Genomic DNA, 19,612 nt, shown 5'->3' on the forward strand with positions numbered 1-19,612 from the left:
CCCCCCCCCCCCCCCGCCTTTGCTGGAGTTAAACACCAGACAGCTTATTGCACCTGCGTTCTAGGGAGAAGGACGAGACTCTTCATTTCTTATTACGCAAAGTCCCACCGAGCAAGCGCCCAATTTCTGTTTGCCACCAGGGTCAAAGTGAAAGCAGAGGAAGGAACTCTGTTTCCATGTGACTAGAAGTCCCAAGTTTTAGGAAACCTAAAGAAAGCGAGTTATGCATTTTCCTGAGCAACTGGAGGATTCAGGAGAAGCTACAGACCTTTCCTGCTTTGTAGTTTGCTAGGGAAGAGAAAAATCGTGCAGGCCAAATTCTGAGGACTCTCTCAAGATGATCTGGGAGATAACTGAAAAATGACCCAAGGAACTGAAACCAGCAGGGCAAACCTTTTCTTTGATAGGCATCTTGGCCAGGATTCACGTGGCTGCAGCCCTTGCCTCAAGCTGTGGGCGTCGCCTTTACTCAATTGCAGCTATAGAAAATCTTAACTTCCAGAAAGACACAGGTTTCAACTAGGTTAAAAGTTCAAACAACTCAGAACTCAAAATCTGCTTACTTTAGGTATACCATTATATACTGTAGAAGATTCTAGAACTGTGCTGTTCAGTATATTAGCTCCAAGCCATATGTGACTATTTAGATTTAAATAAATTAAGATTAAACAAAATTAACTTTCAGTTCCTTACACTACCTACATTTTAAGTGCTAGCACCGCACTGGGGCACCATATTGTAACTGGGGCTACCATATTGGAGAGCACAGAAATAATCATTTCCACCATCATAGAAAGTTCTAAAGGACTGTTATTCCACGACCTTTACGTTATTAGCGCAAACACAAAGGTTAACTTGGTATATGTGAGCTGCCCCAGCAACTCCCCAATGTGATTAATATGTCTAAGAGAAGATATGACTTACAGGCAACCGAAAGAAACTCAAACTGGAGACTGTCTTCAACCATGCTTGCTACCTAATATCCTTGAAGTTTCCATTTGCGTCATTGTTGACATTACAATTAAAGAGATGAGAAACCTAAATCAGAGTGATTAACTAACTTGTCCCAGGCAACTTTATCCGTAACTGCAGCAGAACATCATTTCCTTTTTTCTGTATACTAATGACACCCAAAGTTCCAGGAAGCCTATCCGCGTAAAGCCTAATATAGGACCTTGCACAGAGAATGCATCCAATAAGGATTTGTTGCATCAATGATGCGATTATTGCAATGATGCAATGAATGAACAAATGAATGAGTTGTAAGGCAGAGCCAGCAGTTAAACAAACAGAAACAGGAGAACATGACTAATAACCTCAGAAGCAAAATTGTGGTCAAGGAGCTGCGAAGGGTAAGCTGGAATTTCAACCAGCCATTTCTCAGAAAACATGTGATCCTTCTCTTACGGTTTTTGAGTCATTCTCTTGCCCACTTAATTAATGCTGGGATCTCTCACTTTTTACCATTTTAATTTATTTGAACATAAAGACTACCCTACCCACTCTCCCTCCACCACATTTAGAACAAACCATCCGGACTTGCTTATAATACTACGGCCCACTCCTCCGGGACTCCTTTGCCTGTCCACAGTTCCGTTCAGCACTTAGAATTAAGTAAAGGCTCTGTGTACCCTATCCACAAAGACTTGCTCCAATACCAAAGACGTTATTCTCCAGCTACAACAAAGAAGGGAATAAATTTAGTGTTGAGGGAGATTGCCATATGGGAGATAAGGAAGGATCACTTAAGTGTCATATTTGTAAAATTGCACACTGAGCTGTCTGCTTCAGTTTTCTCTAAAACCTAGAGGGTAACCAGCCTTTGCTGACGTTACTGCCACATCCCCTCCCCCTCCCCCACAATCAAATGAAACCTTGGGAGCCATGTTCATTACTCACAGGAGATTCGCTGACTCCAAAGATGTCTCTGACATCCCTGACAGATTGCTTGTTCTTTTTTCTCATGGTCTGAGTGTAAGTATTATATCTCTTTTTCACTGCAGCTGCTTGGGTTCGGGTCAGTGTAGAGAGCAAGGCTTTCCCATCCTCCTCTTCATCACCAGAGATCAGGGTTGATAAACCCACATCTTGCAACCACTCTGCCTCAAGTTCTCCTTCTGTAAAATAACATTACCAAGAAAAGCTTAGAACATTCTCTACAGGAATGGGGGACATCTGTATCTGTAGGTCTGTGCGTATCAGTGAACAAGAAATATCAGTAAACAATACACTAAGATTGTTCTTTTTTCCTTGAGGGTATTATGTTAAGTGAAATAAGCCAGATAGAGAAGGACAATCTCTGTATGACTCCACTCATATGTGGAAGTTAAACACGTAGACAAAGAGAACAGATTAGTGGTTAGCAGAAGAAAGGGGGGGTAGGGGGTGGGCACAAAGGGCGAAGGGGTTCACCTACAACATGACTGACAAACAATAATGTACAACTGAAATTTCACAAGGTTGTAAACTATTATAATCTCAATAAAAATTAAAAAAAGGTTGTCCTTTTCCCCACAGTAATTATGGGAAAGGCCTATAAGAATGAATGAAAAGTCTGTATTATATTTTTTAAATAAGTCAAATTTTAAAGTATTTTCTAGTAAAGTTAATTGACAAATTTGGTAAGGTAGTTTCCCTTGCCAGAGTTAAATATAAGCCATATCTTCACTACCGATTTCAAAAAATTATAAAATATGAATATGTAAACTAAAACCATAATAGAAAAAGAGTGGTTTAATGGTACAACAAAAGGATTTTTAAATCCCTCAAATGCAAGTTCAAATCCCAATGCCACCATTTACTAGCTGAAGAACTTTATAAAATTTTAGGATATCTCTAGGCCTCAGTGTACTCTTGGCAAAATAGAATTAGTAATAACAAAAGTATGAGGTGGCCACGAGCATGGCTGTATCAATGTATTGGTGACAGACAGCAAAGAATCTGGAGCAGTAGTGCTCAACAGATATTCCTTATTCTGAAGATTAGGTAATCTTTCTTGTTTTCAGAAGGCAATTAAAAAACTTATAATTCATTGTAATGAAAATCAATCACTAATGTAAATTAGATGTGCAGAATCACAAAGAATTAAGAATAACAACATCTTATAACAGAAAATCCACTGCACGTACATTTCTTGGGAACTATGCTAAACGGCATGGTCTGAATGAGGTTTGTTTGAAGAGCGGATTAGACTGATTTGTAAACAGCCTGTCAAACATCAGTGTGGGAGTCTCCGACTTTGCCTACACTGTTGCATCATTGGTCCCGGAACAAAGCCGTCTAAGATGCTTTACAGGCTCAATGTCTTAGCCACGTGACACTTTTATTTGCTGTCTGTGTTCATTATTCATTTGCTTTAGGAGTTGTCCCTTTAACAGAAAATGCAAAAGTAAGCTTAGCAGCCCTAATCTAAAATAATAAACCTTTTAAATTAGTAAGTTATGACTCCGAAGTCTTCCTTTACTTAAGTCTTAGATAAGATTTTTCACTCCTGAAGACAAAATTTACAAATACAGACATACCTCAAAGATATTGCGGGCTTGGTTCCAGACCACCACAATAAAGCAAATAGCACAATTGAGCAAGTCACGTGAGTTTTTTGGTTCCCAGTGCATACAAAACCCACATTTATGATTTTATATATAGAAAACCCTTAAGAATCCACTAAAAAACTTTTAGAAATAATAAATGAAAACGGTCAAGTTGCAGGATACAAAACCAACATACAAAAATCAGTTGTGTTTCTCTACACTGACAATGAAGTAGCTGAAAGAGAAATCAAGAATACGATCCCATTTACAATTGCAACAAAAGGAATAAAATACCTAGGAATAAACTTAACCAAAAGGTGAAAGATCTGTACACAGAAAACTATAAAACATTATCCAAAGAAACTGAAGAAGATACAAAGAAATGGAAAGATATTCCATGCTCTTGGATTGGAAGAATTAACATCGTTAGAATGTCCATACTTCTTAAAGCAATCTACAGATTCAACGCAATCCCTATCAAAGTTCCAACATTTTTCACAGAAATGGAACAAAGAATCCTAAAATTTATATGGAACAAGAAAAGACCCCAAATAGCCAAAGGATTCCTGAGAAAAAAGAACAAAGCTGGAGGTATCACACTCCCTGATTTCAAAATACACTACAAAGCTATAGTAACCAAAACAGCATGGTTCTGGCACAAAAACAGACACACAGATCAATGGAACAGAATCGAGAGCCCAGAAATAAACCCACACATGTATGGACAGCTAATTTCCAACGAGGGAGCCAAGAACGTACAATGGAGAAAGGAAAGTCTCTTCAATAAATGGTGTTGGGAAAACTGGACAGCCACATGCAAAAGAATGAGGTAGACCATTATCTTACACCATGCACAAAAATCAACTCAAAATGGATTAAAGACTTGAATGTAAGACCTGAAACCATGAAACTTCTAGAAGAAAACATAGGCAGCACGCTCTTCGACATCAGTCTTAGCAGCATATTTTCAAGTACCATGTCTGACCAGGCAAGGGAAACAAAAGAAAAAATAAACAAATGGGACTTCATCAAACTAAAAAGCTTCTGCACAGCAAAGGAAACCATCAACAAAACGAAAAGACAACCTAACAATGGGAGAAGGTATTTGCAAACCATATATCAGATAAGGGGTTAAAATCCAAAATACACAAAGCACTCATATGTCTCAACAACAAAAAAACCAACAAGACAATTAAAACATGGGCAAAAGATCTGAACAGAGATTTTTCCATAGAAGATACACGGATGGCCAACAGGCACGTGAAAAGATGCTCAACATCACTATCAGGGAAATGCAAATCAAAACTACAATGAGATATCACATCACTCTGGTCAGAATGGCTATAATCAAGAAGACAGGAAACAACAAGTGTTGGAGAGGATGTGGAGAGAAGGGAACCCTCGTACACTGCTGGTGGGAGTGTAAACTGATGCAGCCACTATGGAAAGCAGTATGGAGCATCCTCAGAAAATTAAGAATAGATCTACCATACGATCCAGCTACCCCACTGCTGGGTGTTTATCCAAAGAACTTGAAAACACAAAGGCATAAAGATACATGCACCCCTATGTTCATTGCAGCATTATTCACGATAGCAAAGACTTGGAAGCAACCTAGGTGCCCATAAGGGACGAATGGATAAAGAAGATGTGGTATATATACATAATGGAATACTACTCAGCCATAAGAAATGACGAAATCCGGCCATTTGTGACAACATGGATGGACCTTGAGGGTATTATGCTGAGTGAAATAAGTCAGAGGGAGAAAGTCAAATACCACATGATCTCACTCATAAGTAGAAGATAAAAACAATGACAACAATCACAAAGCAACAGAGTTTGGATTGGTGGTTACCAGAGGGGAAGCGGGGGAAGGTGGAGGGTGAAAGGGGTGATAGGCCACATGTGTGTGTGGATGGATTGTAATTACTCTTTGGGTGGTGTTCCTGGTGTAATCTACACAGAAATCAAAATATAACAATGTACACCCGAAATTTATATAATGTTATAAACAATGTTACTGCAATAAAAAAAAACAAATAACACAAAAAAAAAAGTAAGCAAACTTACTTAAGGTATGAGAAATAGAAAGTAATAAATAATTTAAAAGAAAAACTAGAAAGTGAATTAAAAAAATTAAAACCCCTATGAAAAATGTTTTTAAAAAGATAAAATGCATTAAAAAATAAAGTAAAATCAAACGTTAAAAAAGCTATGTTTATAATATACTGTAGTATATTAAGTGTGCAATAGCATTATATCTAAAATAACAATGTATATACCTTAATTAAAAGATGCTAAAAATATGCTAACCATCACCTGAGGCTTCAGTGAGTCATAATCTTTTTGCTGGTGGAGGGTCTTGTAAAAAATTGCAGTATCTTGGAAGCACAATAAAACAAAGTACCATAAAATGAGGCATGCCTGTATAGTTTAACATGAAAGTTTTAAAAATTGGATTTTGGGGGAGCCAGCCCAGTGGCATAGTGGTGAAGTTCATGCTCCACTTTGGCAGCCCAGGGTTCGAGGGTTTGGGTCCTGGGCTCAGACCTATGCACCGCTCATCAAGCCAAGCTGCGGTGGCGTTCCACATACAAAATAGAGGAGGACTTGGCACAGATGTTAGCTCAGGGACAGTCTTCCTCAAGCAAAAAGAGAAAGATCGGCAACAGATGTTGGCTCAGGGCCAATCTTCTTCAACAACAATCAAGACTTTCCCCCTTCCTTTCTCTCTCCTGCCGCGACGCTGGCCCAGTGTCCCTCACCTGAACGGCTGCAGTTCCCTCCCAGAAGTTCTTCCCATCCCCAACTCGCCTTCCAATCCATTCCCAGATTGTAAATAAATTAGTCCTTTCAAAATGCAATATAAACCCATTACCCTTTTCTAAAATAATGCAACAATTTTTCCTTGCTCTTATGATTGAGAATAAAACCTTTACATGGCCCACGAGATACGAAGCTGCTTACCCTTCTGGCCACAACTTGTAGCACGTTCTCTTCACTCTCTTCCGTAGCAATACTAGCCTCCTTTGGGTTCCTCATAAGCTTCCTGCTTTATTTTGTTACAAGGCTTTTGGACATGCCAGTCCTTCTATCTGAATCCCTAATTATTAGCCATTGAATCATTCAGTTCTCAGTTTATACATTCCTTCCTCAATGAAGTCTTCTTTTCCTGAACCCCGCAGAAAGGTCAGGTCCTACTGCTACTTATCCCAATACTGTTGTATTTCTTTTTCCTTCAAATAATTTTTCCCAAAATAATATATCTAGTTATATTATTTGATTAATTACTTTCTCTCCCACTAGATTATAAATTCCATTAGAGAAGAAGACATTTTTGCTTTTGCTTATACCCCTAACACCACCATCTTGCACAGTGTCTTCACAGAGTGGGGATGCATATTTTTTAATTATTAACTAATTAAATTTCAGTTGAAATATATAATTAAGAAATTACTATGTCATAAAATGATGAATACAAAACATCAACTTTTAAAAATGAGTAGCTATCATATGTACCATTCCATACTGAAAATCTACCACCTTAGTGAGTTTGTTGGGGAAACATATCAAAAAGGGAATAAAATCTTCCAGTAAAGGTAAAGTAGCTTGTGTAGAAATAACAGTCCGCATACAACAATTATGGACTCTGAACTAAGTACGGAAACTAACCACTTTGACGGTAACAGAGAGGAACCAAGTGCAGGTAGGAAGTGACAAACAATTTAATTTTGATAAAAGGAAATGTACTGGGTGAGATTCGCATTTATACAACTTTTCACCCGAGGTCATTGTCCAATCCCTACAGTACAGGGTGGCAAGAACCCAAACTGAAAGCCCTGCAGGGTCTGGCTTATTGGAAGGGTTGGAGGACAGAGTATGGGATTGCCAGAACAGCTGGAGAGTGAGGGACACATTCCTGTTAGGAGGAGCCACACAGGAGAAAGCTGTGTATAAACTCCGACCAAACCCTTGCATAAACTTTGAACTAAAAATCTTTATGAGAGACTCCAAGTATCCCATTGAAAACAGCAGTGACCAAAGTTACAGATGCTGCAGAGAGCAGGGAAGACAGAGTTGGGAGTGTGAGTCCAGCCAAGTTCACTGCTAGAACGGAACTTAACTCCCTTTAGAGGAAGACAATGGAATACAGAGTCTCTGAATATATCAATAATGCTACAAGACTACTTTATCAATGTTACAATAAAAAATAAAACAAACAAAGGACTAATTTATCAAGAGAAAAGGTAGTCAGTAATGACTCTGAGATGACTCTGATGTATGACAAGGTCTTTAAGCACCTATTATATCTATGCTCAAGGACTTACAGGAACAGATACTCATGATAAGTGAACAGAGAATCTCAGCAAACAAATGAAAAGTATGACTAAAAGAAACTAAAAGAAGTAAAATGCAAATTATAGAACTGGAAATTAAAATATAGTAAATGAAAATTTGCTGGAAGGGCTTAACAGCACAAAAAAAGAGGAAAGACTGGCAGTAGCTGTTAGCTCAGGGCAAATCTTCCACAGCAAAAAAATAAAAACAAATAAATAAATATATAAGAAGTACACAGGGGCCGGCCCGGTGGCGCAGCGGTTAAGTTCGCACGTTCCACTTCTCGGCGGCCCGGGGTTCGCTGGTTCGGATCCCGGGTGCAGACATGGCACTGCTTGGCAGCCATGCTGTGGTAGGCATCCCACGTATAAACTAGAGGAAGATGGGCACGGATGTTAGCTCAGAGCCAGGCTTCCTCAGCAAAAAGAGGAGGACTGGCAGTAGTTAGCTGAGGGCTAATCTTCCTCCAAAAAAAAAAAAAACAAAAAAAAAAAAAGAAAAAGAAGTACACACATACAATGCTGTATTGATGCATGTATAACATATGTAGATGTTATACCTATGGTGATAGTACAAAGTGCTGGACAGGAAAGGAAATGGAATTATACTGCTGCAAGATTCTTACATTTTATATGAAGTATAATAGTTACTCTAAGTAAACTGTGATAAATAAAGGATGAATATTATAATACCTAAACAGTCACTAAAAAGAAAAGAATCAAAGTAGTATAGCTAACATGTGAACAGAGAAATTATAAAGAAATACAAAAAAAGAGACAGATAGGTAGAGAGTAAAGAGATGGAAGAAGAAATACCCTGCAGAGATTAACCTTCAGAAAGCCAGAGCAACCACATTAACTTTAGACAAAGCCAACTTCAAAACAAGGAGTATTACTAGAAGCATGGAGGAGCATCATTTTTAACAACAAAAATCAATAAAATGGGCCAATTCAATAAGGAGGAATAACAATCATAAATTTAGGTGCACCTAATAACAGAATTTCAAAATACAAAAAGCAAAAACTGAAAGATTCAAAGGGGAAAAGAGACAAATCCACAATCATACTTGGAGATTTTAACAACCTTCTCTCAGTAATTGATAGAAAAATTAGACAAAAATTAGTAAGGACACAATAGATGTGATCAAATGTACAAACTGCCTCAATCTGATGGGAATTTACAGAGTAGCACAGCAGCCAACAGTGGCAGCACACATCCTTTTTATGCGCACGTGGAGCCTTGACTAAGACAGAGCATATGCTGGCTATAAAACAAGTCTAAATAAATCCCAGAGAGTGAAACTTACAGACTATGTTACCTAACCATGACACAGTTAACTTAGAAACCAGTGACAATGAGACATCTAGAAAATCCCCAAATATTTGGAAATTTAAAAATGCAGAAGAAAAATGAGAAAACACCTAAAACTGAATGATAATGAAAATATGATATATCAAGATTTGTGGGACAGAGTAAAAGCAGTGCTTCAGGGAGCCGTTCATATTCGAACAGATAAAAGATTTAAAATCAATGGTTTAGGTCTCCACATTAAGAAAGCAGAAAAAGCAAGAAAATTAAACACAAAAAAAGTAGACAAAGAAGTACAGATCTTATTCATCTTTTCAAGGAACCAAAATGCTAGAAAAGCATGTAACAAAATTCAACATCTATTCACAATATTCCCAGAAAACTAGGAATCCATGGCCCTCTGATAAAGAGCATCTATGAAAAATTTACAGTTACCACCACATTTAATAGGGAATATTGAACCTTTTCCTTACAAAATTGGAATATGGCAAAAAAAATGCGCTGTTGCCACTTCTATTCAACTTATATTGGAGGCCCTAGCCAGTACCATAAGGCAAGATAAAGAAATAAAAGCATAAAAATCAGACAAGAAAAAGTAAAACTGTCTCTATTCACAAATGACCTCTTTGTTTACATGGGACATCCTAAGAAATCTAGAAGCTGTCTGGAAAAGCTGTCCTAGAAAAGGAATTTAGGGAGGTAATGGGATATAAGGTCAAGGTATAAAAGTCAATTGTATTTCTATATACTAGCTGCAAATAATTGAAAAATGAGAGAAAGAAAGAATGAGAGAGAAAGAGAAATATTCAACTAAAAGACCCCATTAAGAATACGAATAGGTAAGCCACAGACAGTGAGAATATATTCACAATATACATATCTGACAAAAGCCTTTTATCCAAAATATATAAAGAACTCATACAAGTTATTAACAAAAATACAGTTTTTAAAAATAGTCCAAGGACCGGCCTGGTGGCCTAGTGGTTGCATTCAATGCACTCCACTTTGGTGGTGTGGGTTTGCAGGTTCAGACCCCGGGCACAGACCTACACCATTCATCAGCCATGCTGTGGCAGCAGCCCACATATAAAATGGAGGAAGACTGGCACAGATGTTGGCTTGGTGCTAATCTTCCTCCAGCAAAAAAAGAGGAAGATTGGCAACAGATGTTAGCTCAGGGCAAATCTTCCTCCCTTCCCCCACCAAAAAAAGTCCCAAAGATTTCACAAAGCAAGATATATGAGTGGACAATAAGCACAGAAAAAAATGTTCAACATCTTTAGTCATCAGTGAAATGTAATGACAACCACAACGAGATACCTCCACACATCCAGTAGAATTGTTCATTCACAAGTCTCATAATACCAAATGTCGCATGGATGAGAAGCAAGTGCACTTTGTCATACATTGCTGGAGGGCATATGAAATGGCACAACTACTTTGGAAAAATGCTGGCAGTTTCTTATGTAGTTAAACACATTCTATGAAAAATCCTATGTATCCAAGAGAATTAGAAACATAGCTCCACAAAAAAGACTTTTACAAGATTGTTCACAGCAGCCTTATTCATAACAGCCAACGCTATAAACAGCCCATAAGTCTGTTAACAAGCCAATGGATAAACAAATTGTGGTATATTCGTAAAATGGACTACTGCCATTAGGGGCTGTATTGTGTCCCCTAGAAAGATATGCTGAAGCCCTAACCATCAGCACCTGTGAATGTCACCTTATTTGGAAACAGTGTCTTTGCAGATGTCACTAAGAAGTAAGTTGATATGTGGTCAAGGAGTAGGCTAGGTCCTTAATCCAGGACGACCGTTGTCTTTACAAGAGGAAGAGAGACACAGAAACAAACACAGGGAGTGGGCCGTGTGAGTACAAAGGCAGAGAATGGCATGTCGCGTTGTCTACAAGGTATGGAACACCAGGATTGCCAGCAACCCCAGAAGCTAAGAGAAGGCGTGGAACAGACTCCCCTAGGACCTCCAGAGAGAGCATGGCCCTGCCGACACCCTGAGTTGGGATTCCAGCCTCCAGAAGTGTGAGAGAATAGATTCCTGTCGTTTCGTGCCACCTAGTGTTGTGGTGCTTTGGTACAGCAGCCCTAGTAAACCAGGACAAACCACCTGATAATAAATGGGAATGAACTTGTGGGCCACCAGATGAATCTCCAAAACATTATGATCAGAGACAGAAGCCAAACCTGAAACTAATTTATGATGTAAAAACGTGAGAACTGTGGTTGCCTCTGGCCAGGGATAGCGCATCTAGGGGAGTGACAAGAAAGGGAAAAAGCACGAAAAATTTTTCTGAGTCGATTGAAATGTTCTCTCTCTTGATTAGTGTGAAACTACAAGAATGCACGCATTTGTCAACCCTCATTGAATTGTACACTTAAGATCTGTGCATATACTCCAAGGGAAAATGTCTGTAAATAATAATTAAACTCTAGTTAGTAGGTTTGCTTTTTGTGGTAGTTTGTTAGCAAACGTGAAAATATTGTCTGTGTACCCTAGGCTTCAGCAAATGAGTAAAGATACTGAGGCTATGGGAGCTGCGTTTCTTACTAGGGTGGAGGGAGCTATAAATACAGAAAGAGACGACAGCAAACCCTGTGCTGTTGGATTGGAGTTAGAGCGTCTCAGTATGAACTCATGGTTTTTAGTATGGAAAGCCAGCCAGCTAGTAAGAAAAAGGGGTGGAAAACAGGAGATATTTTCCTTTTCGTGTCTTTCCGTCTCTCTGGATTTGAAATGGCAAAATGTAAGGAAGGAAGTAAAAGGACTAAGAATGCACGTCACTGACAGCGGACGGTTCCCTTGAACGGATTCTCATTAAATGTGTGCTGGGACTTTTTCTTTCTAATGGTATGTGAACTATACTAATTGTGGTGCATCTAAACTATTATTTCTTAGTCCTAAGAAAGACAGACTGGTAGAAAAGGGAATAAAGAATGAAAGGGTTTTTTAAGGTTTCATTTATTTTGGTAGTTGTCTTGAGGTTAATCACTGGCTAATGAAAACACTCTTAGGTGTATAGTTACTAAACTTACCTTCAATCTTTCTTCGATATCTTATGTATTTACTTATTTATAGGCAGGACCTGGAGGAGATGACCTATATTTTTAACCCCAGAGGAGTAAGTTTGGTTTTTTTAAAACTAAGGACAGGGGCCGGCCCTGTGGCTGAGTGGTTAAGTTCACGCGCTCCACTTTGGGGGCCCAGGGTTTCACTGGTTCGGATCCTGGGCGCAGACATGGTGCCACTCATCAGGCCGTGCTGAGGTGGCATCCCTCATACCACAACCAGAAGGACCCACAACTATGTACTGGAGGGGTGCTTTGGGCAGAAGAAGGAAAAAAGAACCAAAAAAAAAAAAAAATGGGGCAGGATAAGAATATATATATTAAAAAAAAAACTAAGGAAAATTATACTCTTTTATTTATTTATTTTGGTCCTCAACTTTCCATTTAGTTTCACTGAAAATTAGTCTATTTTATATGGCTTTTATTTTGTAGAATACAAAACAATCCATTCTCTAAATACATTAATACTAGTAAATACTTCAAAGTCAAAATTCTTTTTCTCCAAAATTATACTGGCAGTTTTTTTTCCCGTCTCTCACTCTTTTCTTCTGGTAATTAATAGTCAAGTGTACTGATGTAAAAGCCATCAATATTAGAATGTTCAGTCTGCTAGATGATGGCGAATAAAATCAGTAGGAAGGCACAGCATCCCTAGGTAGAGACAGGTGAGGGATCAGTTTGGATTTTGTTGACAGCCCTCCTTCAGGTCACGTCACCTTGGACAGACGCCACCCTGAATGAGTCTAGTAGATATGTCAGCGGGAGCAGGTAGCTGATAGGCCGAATTCTAGTAATTAATCTGTCAAACTACTAGTAGGATGATTCCTACCTGCCAACATAACAAGAGAGGGCAGGCATACAAAGAAAGACAGCACACAGGAGAGCAAATGCAGCACCTTACCGTCCACGGGCTTGACCTCCACCGGCACCTGCTCCTCTCGCCCCCCCATGCTGTTCTCTTTGACACTGTCTGTCTCCTGCCAGAAATCTCCCACCGAGGCACTGTCCACGGAGGCCTGCGAGTTGGAGCGGCTGACAGCAGGCGAACGTAGGGATTCACTGGAAAGCATCCTGCTAATTCTCTGGCAGCGAGGAATGGATTTTCTGAGGAAAGAATAATATCTGTGAATGAGAATCAGTGCCTTTTACGCTATAAATCATAAAATTAAATTTATGTTGGAAATCAACAGAGAAATGGAGTTAGTGTGGTAGAGAAGGGTTTGAGGAAATAATCTCCATTCAGTGGCGGCCCATCTTTTTTATTCTCTATAATTCATAATGACTCTGTGGCCATATAGGAATTACCACAAAAATACTTTTCATAATTTTCACACACTCATAATGTGGGAAGTTATCTGTATTAGTCAAAATACATAGAGTAAAAGTTTGCCTCTGTAAAGTATCTAAGATGATGACAGAGGGGGGCGTAAAAAGTCGACTGCTCACACCTATCAGGATGGCTACTATCAAAACCCAGAAAACAAGTGTTGGAGAGGATGTGGAGAAACTGAAATGCTTGTATGCTGTTGGTGGGAATGCAAAATGGTACAGCTATTGTGGAAAATAGCATGGAGGTTCCTCAAAAGATTAAACACAGAATTAGCATGTGATCCAGAAATTTAACTTCTAGGTGTACAGCCAAAAGAATTGAAAGCAGGTTCGCCAAGAGAGAGTTGCACATCCATGTTCATAGCAGCATTATTCACAAAAGCCACAAGAGGGAAACAACCCAAATGTCTGCTGACAGACGAATGAGAAACAAAATATGGTGTATACATACAGCGGAATATTATTCATCCTTAAAAAGGAAGAAAATTCTGACACATGCTCCAACATGATTGAACCTTGAAGACACTATGCTAAGTGAAAAATGCCAGGCACAAAAAGACAAATGCTGTATGATTTCACTTACACGAGACACCTGGAGGAGTCAGATTCATAGAGGCAGACAGTAGAATGGTGGTTGCCAGGGGCTGGGGAGGAGAGAGTGGGTGCAGAGTTTGAGTTTTACAAGATGAAGAGAGTTCTGGAGCTGGATGGTGGAGATGGTTGTGCAAGAACGTGGATGTACTTAATACCACGGCATTGTACACTTAAAAATGGTTAAGATGGTAAATTTTATCTTATGTGTATTTTATCATAATTTTTTAAACGGAAAAAAATTTTTCAATTGGCTTTTGAGCTAATGAGAAGAAATAACCTATAACATTATATAGAAAACCCTACATTAGGATGGGGAAGTGGGGCATCAACCTTGAGCACAGAGCCCACCGTTGAGAAGGGCAGTGTGGGCTCCTGTTATCACTGCTCCATCTAGGAGACAGACAACTGAGCAAGGCATGCAGCAGCTTCAGGGGGCACACTCCTCGTGGGGCTGCTGCAAGGACTAAACGGATTAGCACATGCAGAGCATTTAGAACACAAGAACATTCAACAAATGTTAGTTTAAAAAACAACAGACACAGTAGGAGAGATAGATGCCAAAATGCTGAAATTCTGAGATTTTGGTGATTTATGTAAAACTAAAACAAAATATTTTTATGTAAAGTGATGGATGTGTTAACTAACCTTACTGTGGCAATCATTTCACTATATATATGTGAATCAAATCATCGCATACACCTTAAACTTACACAGTGTTACATGTCAATTATTTCTCAATAAACTGGAAAAACTTTTTCTAAATATTTGAATTCCATGATATATGACCGACAAATATTACGTTTCCTAGGAACAGAATGTTTGAATAACTGGAACACTTTGCTCTCCAATCAAGAAGAATAACTGAGTTACTTTATGCAATAAAATCTTGTGTTCTTGTTCCTAACATGATTTTTTTCTTTTTGATTTTCCAACTTGGTGTGGGTACACAACTCCTTTCAAAGAACTCCTCCACGCTTGCCTTCTCTTTGGGTTCAGGTAGAATTGGACCCAAGGACTGAGACCACCTCTTAACCAATGTGTGGTCTGAGAGGTTTCACCCAAAACAAGGACTCCTGGCTAGAAAGAGGTAACCAGAGTGATGGCACAGAAGCATCCAGCAGTGGACATGATGACTCAGTGAGGACAATTAAATTTTGATGTGCACCATTGGACTGCTATCAAACTGAGCCATGTCCACAGCATATGTAAAGCACCGACATGCATGAGAGTATAAAAAGAGAGGGCAATAAGAAAAAAAATCCTATGTGCTCATATTGTCTACACCTCTAGGAATCCTAAATTTCTAAATCACCTTTGGTAGAAATTTCTGGATTTTTATCATTGATCCTTTCATGGTACCGGACTGTACGTAGTTCTAGTTTTGAACATTAACTGGCAGTGAGTTAGCCAATTTATTTTTAAAATTCAAAGCATTTCAGCGGACTGGTTCAGTGGCGTAGTGGTTAAGTTCACACTCTCCACTTCAGTGGCCTGGGGTTTTGCTGGTTCGGATCCTGGGCCACCCCACTCATCAAGCTATGCTGTGTTGGCATCCCACATACAAAGCAGAGGAAGACTGGCACAGATATTAGCTCAGGGACAATCTTCCTCAAGCCAAAAAAAAAAAAAAAAAAATGAAAGAAAATCTCAGGAAAATATGAAATATCCATTTTTATTTTGTATGCTGTGCTGTATGATACAAATAATTTTAGGCAGCTTTGTTTGATAATTGAGTGATAAGAGTTTTTCACTGAATTCTTTATAGTTTGAGAAGACAGACACATTCTAGTGGTTGAATACATACAAAATCAACAAAGGTATCAAGACAGTTTCTGTTCTCTTTATTATTTTTAGGCTTTTAAGCCTTTTCCCTTTAGCAACAAGACCTATACTAAAAACCAATGACAAACTCATAGAATACTAGCGCAAACATCTACTACTTATAAAATTGTGGCTAGCCACCACTGCTCACACAGCTGCTGCCCTCCATGCACCATTCTCAGAAGAGCTACAGAGATGCCCCAAACTTCTTTAATTCTGGAGTTTTTCAGGTTTATTTCTTTAAAAAATAATATGCTTGACTTGTAAAAAATTTACAGTCTCCATAGCAGACAAGAAGCAAGTTTTTAAAAATTATAATCAGGCAGATTCTAAGTATAAAAGTTTAAATAATATGCAATTGTATAAAGCAAAAACTGAAGGGGTCCTGCCATCTGTATCACATCAACATGATTCTACAAGCTGCTCTGTTTTCCCCACTCAGAAACATGTCATAGACATCTTTCCCATGCCAATACAAAGGGAACATCTCAATGGCTGCATGGAGTAGCATAATTGATCTTAGAAATTAAGCAAACATGCAGATATGCCCAAGCACTGAAAATGCTTGAAGAAGCGAGAAATTTTGGAAATAATAAGTGAATCTTAGAAAGATGAGGAGCAGAAACATTTGGGGCTAATAATGATAATTTCAGTAGGAGCACACAATTTCTTACTCATGCAAAGGGTACAGTGATGGAATCTCAGAGAAGAGATCGTCATAAAACTCTGCTGGGGGCAGGAGGATCAGACATGAAATACATGTCATGAGCATCTGACTAACACACTGGTCAGATACAATCCGCCCAAAGAATCCTTTCATGGCAATGGTCAACTATGTTTTTTGGCAAAGAAGTCAGACAGCATTTTTGGGACAAGCACAGCTGGCAGAGTTCTTACTTTTTTAGTTAGGGATCCAATATGTCCCCCTTCACCCAGGGTGGTGTAGGGACCATGACCTTGCAGTCTCGAAGCATCGCACAACTGAGATCCTCAGGCTTATCCAACACTTCGATGAGCCTTAACCTGCATCTTCATACCTTTCCATATTAGGACAAATAGGGCTTAAGCTTCGTCAGCTGTTTGTATTTTTTTATTCCAAAACAATAGCAGGAAAATGTTACATGAAAAGCAGAAGGCAATTGTATTTCACAGCAATTTTTGTTGGGAAAACAACATTAGGTTTAAAATTAGATTTTAAGTGCATGGTAATTACCATAAATTCTGGAGTGGCATTAAAAGAAGATTTTATTATTCCATTTTTTTCCCTCTATTATCTTTCTAGAAATAACTTGTATTCTATTTTAATGATTACTGGAGATCTATAATTTATTACCGTCAACCTTGAATTCGATTTTACAACTTCAGACAATGTAAACACCTTACAGGAGTGTAATTTGCCCTCCACTCTTTCTGTTCCCATCGTCACATTTGCTGCTTCTTCACAGGTTTACAGCCCACAATAGTGATTATAGTTGTTGCTTTAAAAAAAGTCAATGATCTTTTAAAAAATTAAATAGTCTTTTTTTTCTTTTAAAGATTTTATTTTTTCCTTTTTTCTCTCCAAAGCCCCCCAGTACATAGTTGTATATTCTTAGTTGTGGGTCCTTCTAGTTGTGGTATGTGGGACGCTGCCTCAGCATGGTTTGATGAGCAGTGCCATGTCGGCGCCCAGGATTCGAACCAACGAAACACTGGGCCGCCTGCAGCAGAGCGCACGAACTTAACCACTCGGCCACGGGGCCAGCCCCTAAATAAGTAGTCTTTTATATTTATCTTTTATGGTACTTTTTTTCCTTCATGTATGCCCCTGTGTCCGTCACAGATCAGCTCCAACCAGCTTTGAGAACTTCCTTTAGGGTTTCCTCTCTCTTTCCTCAGCACTTCTTTTTGTGTGTGTGTGTGTGTGTGAGGAAGATTAGCCCTGAGCTCACATCTGTGCCTGTCTTCCTCTTCTTTGTATGTCTGTGAACCAGAGAACCTGGGCCACCAGAGCGGAGTACACGGAACTTTAACCACTCAGCCTTGAGCTGGCCCCTCCTCAGCACTTCTTGCACTGTGGATCTGCTGGCAACAAATTTCCTATGGTTTTTTAATGAATATGTCTTTAACTCACTTTCATTGTTGACAAATGTGTTTACTGGGCATAGAACTCCAGGCCAGCGGTCTGTCTGTCTGTCTGTCTGTTTTGCAGGGAAGATGCGCCCTGAGCTAACATCTGTTGCCAATCTTCTTCTTTTTTCCTCCCCAAGCCCCAGTGCGTGGTTGTGTATCTCAGCCATAAGTCCTTCTAGGCTTCTACGTGAGCCGCCACCACAGCATGGACACTGACAGATGGGTGGGGGGTTCCGTGACCAGGAAACAAACCGGGGCCACCAAAGTGGTGAGAGCGTGAAACTCTAACCACTAGGGCACCGGGGCTGGCTCGAGGCCGGCAGTTTTTACTGTTGTTTTGGAAATCTTTGAAAGATGTGGTTCCATTGTCATCCAGGCTCTTTAATTCTGATGAGAAGTCAAGTATAATTCTTATTGACATTCTTGTAAATATAATGTCTTTTTTTCTCTACCTGCTTGTAATAGATTTTCTCTTTATCTTTTGTTTTTATCAGTTTACTTAGGAAATACCAGGACTGTGACTTTCTTTGAATTTATTCTGCTCAAGGTTTGCTGAGCTTCTTGAATCTGTGGGTTGATGTTTTTCACCAATTTGGGGATATCAATTTTCTCTTCAAATATTCCTTCTGTCCCACTCGCTCTCTACTCTTCTTCTCAAACTCCAATAACATGACTGTTGGACCATCTCATACTGTCCCAAATGTCATTCACATTTGCTTTCCCCTCACTCTATATGCTTCAGTTTAGGGAACTGCTATCACTCCGCCTTCAGGTCACTCTTCCTTTCTTCTATGTGTCCAGTTTGCCATTGGTCCATCCAATGAATGCTTTAATTCTCATACTGTTTTTTCATATCAAGAACGTCCAACTAGTTCTTTATAGAGATTCTATTTCTCTGTTGACATTATTCATCCTTTAACCATTTTGTCCATCTTTTCCTCTAGTTTCTTGAACGTATTTATCACTGTCATTTGAAAGTTCCTGTCTCTTACTGCCAACATCTGTGTTGTCAGTGTGTCTGCTAATATTGATAAAAACAGTCAATTTTTTATGGGTCACATTTTCCTTTTCTTTTACAAATCTCATAACTTTTGGTTGTGTGGCAGATATAAGTTTTTAAAAGAACTCTAGAAAACTAGAGTAAATAGTAATTTCCCCCAGAAGGGCAAGACTTTTTCTCTGGTAGTTGGAGGAAACACACATCACTTCAGGCCAATCAAGAGTCGAGCTGGGTCTGGGCTGGGTAGCAACTTTAATTTAGTTTAGGTTACTGCAGGTTTCAAACGCTGTGAGGGAGAGATCTGTCCTATTTGTATTAAAGGTCCCTCTCTCTAGGAGGGCTTGGGATAGACGCATGGGACCACAGAAATCGCTCTCTGCCTTGTACTGAAGGTCCTGCCTCTAGGAGGGCTTGGGATAGACACATGGGACCACAGAAATGGTTCTCTGCTTTGTACTGAAGGTCCTCCCTGTAGGAGGGCTTGGGATAA

The 19,612-nt window shown here is 39.1% G+C and overlaps 1 protein-coding gene across 1 annotated transcript in view; it reads right to left on the reverse strand.

Annotated features, from left to right (window-relative positions):
- Positions 1–19,612, reverse strand: part of ARHGAP28 (Rho GTPase activating protein 28) — a 193,210-nt gene that overhangs the window by 80,137 nt on the left and 93,461 nt on the right. Inside the window, exons 2-3 of the mRNA XM_046672243.1 lie at positions 13,168–13,370; positions 1,900–2,117 (exon numbers count right to left, since the gene is read on the reverse strand). Coding sequence (XP_046528199.1) covers positions 1,900–2,117; positions 13,168–13,370 — 421 coding nt within the window. The remainder of the gene's footprint in view (positions 1–1,899; positions 2,118–13,167; positions 13,371–19,612) is intronic.

This window comes from Equus quagga, chromosome 9 (assembly GCF_021613505.1).
Source record: "Equus quagga isolate Etosha38 chromosome 9, UCLA_HA_Equagga_1.0, whole genome shotgun sequence".
NCBI classification, from domain to species: domain Eukaryota; kingdom Metazoa; phylum Chordata; class Mammalia; order Perissodactyla; family Equidae; genus Equus; species Equus quagga.